The sequence below is a fragment of the Melozone crissalis genome, unplaced genomic scaffold (genome assembly GCF_028551555.1).
Source record: "Melozone crissalis strain CALT ecotype California unplaced genomic scaffold, PUWL_Pcris_2 ptg000490l_1, whole genome shotgun sequence".
NCBI lineage: Eukaryota > Metazoa > Chordata > Aves > Passeriformes > Passerellidae > Melozone > Melozone crissalis.
Genome location: NW_026536201.1, coordinates 24,349 through 31,912, shown reverse-complemented (window position 1 = coordinate 31,912; position 7,564 = coordinate 24,349). Strand labels below are relative to the sequence as shown.

Below are 7,564 nucleotides of genomic sequence, written 5' to 3'. Positions count from 1 at the left end.
TCCCGCTTCTATCCCGGGTTTTAGGACTTTTATCCCGCTTTTCTCCCGCTTTTACCCCGCCTTTATGTCGCTTTTTAGGGGTTTTATCGCGCTGCTTTACCCCGGTGGCCGCGGGGTTTGATCGCGCGTTTATCGCGGGTTTGCGGGTTTTTATCCCGGTTTGTTTGGGTTTTTTTTTTGGGGGGGGGGGGGTTTATCCCGGTTTATTCCCGGTTTTGGGGCTCGCCGCCGCCGCTCCCGGCGCACGTGCGCATCCACCGGGAGCCGCGGGCTGGAATTGCGGGGTTTTTATAGCGGCGGGAATGGGCGGCCCGGCCCGGCCCGGCCCCTCCTCCGGGCCCGGCTCCCTTGGAAAAGGAGCCCTCGGAAAGGGGAGCCCCAGGCCCGGCCTACCTGAGCTCACCCTCCGCGCCGCCTTTAACCCCTTCGCGTTCAACCCCTTCGCCGCTCCTCTGCCGCTTTTCCTTTCGCCCCCAACCTGTTCTCCCCATAAATTCCCTCATCCCGAAGTTCACCGGAGTTCCCGAGGAGGGGCTCTGCGATCCCTTTGGAATCCCGCACCCCACCCGGGATTCGCTGCCCCTTTCCCGGTTTTCCCCATAAATTCCCTTGTCCCAGCCCCGGAGTTCCCGGGGGCAGCTCTGGGATCCCTCTGGAATTTCCCCTTCCTCCGGGATTCGCGTCCTCTTTCCCGTTTTTCCCCATGAATTCCCCTGTCCCGATCCCGAAATTCCCGGAGGGGGGGGACTCTGGGATCCCTCTGGAATTTCCCCTCCCGCCCCCACCCGGGATTCACCACATTCCCGGGGAGTTCGCTGCTCCTTTCCCGTTTTTCCCCATGAATTCCCTTGTCCCAGTCCCGAAATTCCCGGAGGGGGGGACTCTGGGATCCCTCTGGAATTTCCCCTCCCGCCCCCACCCGGGATTCACCACATTCCCGGGGAATTCGCTGCTCCTTTCCCGTTTTTCCCCATGAATTCCCTTGTCCCAGTCCCGAAATTCCCGGAGGGGGGGACTCTGGGATCCCTCTGGAATTCCGGGAGCGCCCGGAGCCGAGGGAATTCTCTGCCCACGACATTCCCGGTGATCCCGAGGATTCCCGGAGGGTTTTCCATGCCGGGATGGCACCGCTGGCGCTGTACCGCCATCCCTGTAACCTCCTCCTTCCCATTCCCGCGGAATTCCCGTTGGGAATTGGGATTTATCCCGATCCCTTCTCTTTCCCGTTGCTCCCGGGAATTGGGAATTAACCCTTGAGGAGCCGCCGCTGGGATTTGCTGGAATTCCCTGCCCGGGGCGAGCCAGGAGGGAATCGTGGCATGGAAATTCCAGAGGTGTCAGGTGTCATTGCCTGTCCCATTCCCGATATCCCAGGGATGGAGCAGCCCCGGATTCTCTGGGAACTCCATCCCAAAATCCCTGTCTTCCACGGGGAGCCATTCCCCGGGTGCTGCATCCCAAACCCCTCTGCGGCTCTCCCAGAAAAAAAACCCTGGAAAAGCCTCCGGGATCCCCCGGGATTTCCCTGCATGATTCCCGCGATCCACCTGGGAATCCCCGCAGCTCCGAGCTGCATTATCCCACCCCCCTCCGAAACTCCATGAATCCCCGAGGAAATCCAGCATTTCCAGCTGGAAAAACCCCGGGAACGGCCGCGTTTTTCCGGCGTTTTTTCCTCCTTGGAGCTCCCCCCGCTTTTGCAGCGGCGCCTCCCAGGAGCTCCGCGCGGGAGGTTCGCTCCCGCTGCCGGCCGGAGCGCGGCACCTTCCGTGCGCTCCCGCACTTAATCCCTGTCTCGGCAGCTTCCGAAACCCAAGCTCTGTCATCATCCCCCTGCCGGCCCTCTGGAAGCTCCCGCCGCCATCTGCTTTCGTTTATCCCCAGCCCGAGCCCGATCCTGGCCCCGGCAGCGTTCCCGGGAAAGGGGACGGAGCCCGCCGAGCCCGGCCCGGCCCCGGGTGCGGAGTGATCCCCGCACGGGGGCAGAGAGGGGGTCTCTGGGATGAGATGGGGGCGAAGGGAGTCCCGAAACCCGCGGGATTGCGGCCAGAATCTGCGGGATTGCGGCCAAAATCTGCGGGGTTGCGGCCAGAATTTATGGGATTGCGGCCAGAATCTGCGGGATTGCGGCCAAAGTCTGTGGGATCGCTGCCAAAATCCGTAGAATTGCAGCCAGGATCTGTGGAAATGAAGCCAGGGATGTGGAGATGGTCCTGGGCAGAGGATGGGGGCACGGGGAGTCCCAAAATCTGTGAGATCGCAGCCAAAATCCGTGGAATTGCAGCCAAAATCCGTGGAATTGCAGCCAAAATCTGTGGAAATGCAGCCAAAATCTGTGGAAAAGCAGCCAGGGATGTGGAGATAGTCATGGGCAGAGGTTGGGGGCACAGGAGTCCCAAAATCCTTGGAATTGCAGCCAAAATCCGTGGAATTGCAGCCAAAATCTGTGGAAAAGCAGCCAGGGATGTGGAGATGGTCGTGGGCAGAGGTTGGGGGCACAGGGAGTCCCAAAATCCTTGGAATTGCAGACAAAATCCATGGAATTGCAGCCAGGGATGTGGAGATGTTCATGGGCAGAGGTTGGGGGCACGGGGAGTCCCAAAATCCTTGGAATTGCAGCCAAAATCGGTGGAGATGAAGCCAGGGATGTGGAGACGGTTGTGGGCAGAGGTTGGGGGCACAGGGAGTCCCAAAATCCTTGGAATTGCAGCCAAAATCTGTGGGATCAAAGCCAAAATCTGTGGAATTGCAGCCAGGGATGTGGAGATGGTCGTGGGCAGAGTCCGGGGGCACAGGAGTCCCAAAATCCTTGGAATTGCAGACAAAATCCATGGAATTGCAGCCAGGGATGTGGAGATGGTCTTGGGCAGAGGTTGGGGGCACGGGGAGTCCCAAAATCCGTGGAATTGCAGCCAAAATCTGTGGAATTGCACCCAGAATCCAGGGAATTCCCTCACCCTTTCCTCCAAGAATTCCCTGGAATTCCCTCACCTTTTCTTCCAAGGATTCCCTGGAATTATCTCACCCTTTTCCCCAAGCATTCCCTGGAATTCCCTCACCCTTTCCCCCAAGCATTCCCTGGAATTCCCTCACCATTTCCCCCAAGCATTCCCTGGAATTCCCTCACCATTTCCTCCAAGGATTCCCTGGAATTCCCTCACCATTTCCTCCAAGGATTCCCTGGAATTATCTCACCCTTTTCTTCCAAGGATTCCCTGGAATTCTCTCACCCTTTTCTTCCAAGGATTCCCTGGAATTCCCCGCCCTCCCCTCACCCTTTTCCCGGCGCTTTTTCCCTGCAGGACATCCGGAATACGGTGGGGAACATTCCCATGGAATGGTACCAGGATTTCCCGCACATCGGCTACGACCTGGACGGGAAGAAGATCTACAAACCCCTGAGGAGCAAGGACGAGCTGGACCTGTTCCTGGAGAAGATGGAAAACCCGGAATACTGGTGAGGAATTCCCAGGAAGGGGCCTGGAAAAACCCTGGGATAGCGGGAGGTGTCCCACGGGATGGGGATGAGCCTTAAAATCCCAAAGAATTCCGGGATTCCATGGATGTGCTCCGCCCGTGGGGTTTGTGTGGGCTGGGAGTTCCCAAAATTCCTGGAATTCGGGGCTCTGGAGCCTTCCTGAGGTTTTCCAGGGTGATTCTGGATGTGTGGGTTTGGGATTGGGCACGGAGCCTTCCTCCCTCCCATCCATCCTCATCTGCATCCCGGGAATCCCTCTGCATTCCAGAAATCCATGTCCATCCCAGGACTCCCTGTCCATTCCTGTCCTGATCCTGGAAGTCCCTGTCCATCCTGGGAATCCTGTCCCATATCCCAGGAATTCTGTCCCATATCCCGGAGTCCCTGTGTCCATCCTCGTGTCCATCCTGGTGTCCACCCCCATGTCCATCTCTGTGTCTCACATCCCCATGTCCATCCCTGTGTCCATCCCTGTGTCCATCCTCATGTCCATCCTGGAGTCCACCCCCGTGTCCGTCTCTGTGTCTCACATCCCCGTGTCCATCCCTGTGTCCATCCCTGTGTCCATCCTGGTGTCTGTCCAAGTGTCCATCCTAGTGTCCATCCTCATGTCCCACATCCCGATGTCCCACATCCCCATGTCACCCATCCTGTGTGCCATATCCTGGTGTCCCACTTCCCAGTGTCCATCACCATGTCCATCCCTGTCCCCCACATCCCGGTGTCCACCCCGCTGTCCATCCTGGTGTCCATCCCTGTCCCACATCCCCGTGTCCATCCCAGGATTCCAGTGTGCGTATCCCCGTGTCCATATCCCTGTGTCCATCCCCGTGTCCATCCCTGTGTCCATCCCCGTGTCCATCCCCGTGTCCATCCCTGTGTCCATCCCCACGTCCATCCCCGTGTCCATCCCCGTGTCCATCCCTGTGTCCATCCCCACGTCCATCCCCGTGTCCATCCCTGTGTCCATCCCCGTGTCCATCCCCATGTCCATCCCCACGTCCATCCCCGTGTCCATCCCGGTGTCCATCCGCACGTCCATCCCCACGTCCATCCCCGTGTCCATCCCCGTGTCCATCCCTGTGTCCATCCCCCTGTCCCCTATCCCCATGTCCATCCCTGTGTCCATCCCCGTGTCCATCCCCATGTCCCATATCCCGCTGTCCATCCCTGTATCCATCCCTGTGTCCATCCTGGTGTCCATCCTGGTGTCCATCTCGGGATTCCTGTGTCCCTGTCCCAGTGTCCATCCCCGTGTCCCACGTCCCTGTATCCATTCTGGTGTCCATCTCCTTATCCATCTCTGTGTCTCGCATCCCCATGTCCATCCCTGTGTCCATCCCCACCTGTGTCCATCCTGGTGTCCATCCCCATGTCCATCCCAATGTCCCACATCCCCATGTCCATCCCGGTGTCCATCCCGGTGTCCATCCGCACGTCCATCCCGGGATTCTGGAGTTCATATCTCTGTGTCCCCCATCCCGGTGTCCATATCCCGGTGTCCGTCCTGGTGTCCATCCTGGGATTCTGGTGTCCATATCCTGGTGTCTGTCCCAGTGTCCATCCTGGGATTCTGGTGTCCATATCCCAGTGTCTGTGCCGGTGTCCATCCCCACATCCATCCCAGGATTCCTGTGTCCAGCATCCCAGTGTCCATCCTGGTGTCCATCCCTGGGTCCATCCCAGTGTCCATATCCTGGTGTCCCCCATCCCAGTGTCCATCTCAGTGTCCATATCCCTGGGTCCATCCCGAGATTCCAATGTCCATATCCTGGTGTCCATATCCTGGTGTCCAACCCCGTGTCCATCGCAGTGTCCATCCCCGTGTCCCCCATCCCTGTCCCACATCCTGTGTCCATCCTGGTGTCCATCCCAATGTCCATCCCGGGATTCTGATGTCCATATCCTTGTGTCCATCCCTGTGTCCCCTCCATGTCCATCCCCATGTCCATCCCCGTGTCCATCCCAGTGTCCATCCCAGTGTCCCCCATACCTGTGTCCATCCCAGTGTCCATCCCTATCTCCCATCCCTGTGTCCATCCTGGTGTCCATCCCAGTGTCGTCCATCCCAGTGTCGTCCATCCCAGTGTCGTCCATCCCAGTATCCATCCCAGTGTCCATCCCTGTGTCCCCCATCCCTGTCCTCCATCCCTGTGTCCATCCCAGTGTCCATCCCTATCCCCCATCCCTGTGTCCATCCTGGTGTCCATCCCTGTGTCCCCCATCCCTGTGTCCATCCCTGTGTCCATCCCAGTGTCCATCCCTATCCCCCATCCCTGTGTCCATCCTGGTGTCCATCCCTGTGTCCCCCATCCCTGTGTCCATCCCTGTGTCCATCCCAGTGTCCATCCCTATCCCCCATCCCTGTGTCCATCCTGGTGTCCATCCCTGTGTCCCCCATCCCTGTGTCCATCCTGGTGTCCATCCCTGTGTCCCCCATCCCTGTGTCCATCCCAGTGTCCATCCCCTGTGTCCCCCATCCCTGTGTCTATCCCTGTGTCCATTCTGGTGTCCATCCCTGTGTCCCCCATCCCTGTGTCCATCCCTGTGTCCATCCCAGTGTCCATCCCTGTCCCACATCCCTGTGTCCATCCTGGTGTCCATCCCTGTGTCCATCCCAGTGTCCATCCCTATCCCCCATCCCTGTGTCCATCCTGGTGTCCATCCCCTGTGTCCCCCATCCCTGTGTCTATCCCGTGTCCATCCTGGTGTCCATCCCTGTGTCCCCATCCCTGTGTCCATTCTGGTGTCCATCCCTGTCCCACATCCCTGTGTCCATCCCTGTGTCCATCCCTGTGTCCCCCATCCCTGTGTCCATCCTGTGTCCATCCCAGTGCCATCCCTATCCCCCATCCCTGTGTCCATCCTGGTGTCCATCCCCTGTGTCCCCCATCCCTGTGTCCATCCCTGTGTCCATCCAGTGTCCATCCCTATCCCCCATCCCTGTGTCCATCCTGGTGTCCATCCCTGTGTCCCCCATCCCTGTGTCCATCCTGGTGTCCATCCCCTGTGTCCCCCATCCCTGTGTCCATCCAGTGTCCCATCCCTGTGTCCCCCATCCCTGTGTCTATCCCTGTGTCCATTCTGGGTGTCCATCCCTGTGTCCCCCCATCCCTGTGTCCATCCCTGTGTCCATCCCAGTGTCCATCCCTGTCCCACATCCCTGTGTCCATCCTGGTGTCCATCCCTGTGTCCATCCCAGTGTCCATCCCTATCCCCCATCCCTGTGTCCATCCTGGTGTCCATCCCTGTGTCCCCCATCCCTGTGTCCATCCTGGTGTCCATCCCTGTGTCCCCCATCCCTGTGTCCATCCCAGTGTCCATCCCTGTGTCCCCCATCCCTGTGTCTATCCCTGTGTCCATTCTGGTGTCCATCCCTGTGTCCCCCATCCCTGTGTCCATCCCTGTGTCATCCCAGTGTCCATCCCTGTCCCACATCCCTGTGTCCATCCTGGTGTCCATCCCTGTGTCCATCCCAGTGTCCATCCCTATCCCCCATCCCTGTGTCCATCCTGGTGTCCATCCCTGTGTCCCCCATCCCTGTGTCTATCCCTGTGTCCATCCTGGTGTCCATCCCTGTGTCCCCCATCCCTGTGTCCATTCTGGTGTCCATCCCTGTCCCACATCCCTGTGTCCATCCCTGTGTCCATCCCTGTGTCCCCCATCCCTGTGTCCATCCCTGTGTCCATCCCTGTGTCCCCCATCCCTGTGTCTATCCCTGTGTCCCTTCTGGTGTCCATCCCTGTGTCCATCCCAGTGTCCATCCCTATCCCCCATCCCTGTGTCCATCCCAGTGTCCATCCCTGTGTCCCCCATCCCTGTGTCCATCCCTGTGTCCATTCTGGTGTCCATCCCTGTGTCCCCCATCCCTGTGTCCATCCCTGTGTCCATCCCAGTGTCCATCCCTGTCCCACATCCCTGTGTCCATCCCTGTGTCCATCCCAGTGTCCATCCCTGTCCCACATCCCTGTGTCCATCCCTGTGTCCATCCTGGTGTTTCACATCCCAGTGTCCACCCCCATGTCCCACATCCTGGTGTCCATCCCAGGATTCCGATGTCCATATCCCAGTGTCCATCCCAGTGTC

At 59.0% G+C, this 7,564-nt stretch overlaps 1 protein-coding gene across 1 annotated transcript in view; it reads left to right on the top strand.

The window, feature by feature from the left end:
* Positions 1–1,121: 1,121 nt before the first annotated feature.
* The window catches only part of LOC128950199 (ribosome biogenesis protein BOP1-like), a gene marked incomplete at its 3' end in the record, with an annotated part of 29,630 nt that continues 23,187 nt past the window's right edge, over positions 1,122–7,564 (top strand). The window contains exons 1-4 of the mRNA XM_054295081.1: positions 1,122–1,138; positions 1,803–1,958; positions 2,093–2,210; positions 3,303–3,457. Of these exons, the coding sequence (XP_054151056.1) occupies positions 1,122–1,138; positions 1,803–1,958; positions 2,093–2,210; positions 3,303–3,457 (446 nt within the window). The remainder of the gene's footprint in view (positions 1,139–1,802; positions 1,959–2,092; positions 2,211–3,302; positions 3,458–7,564) is intronic.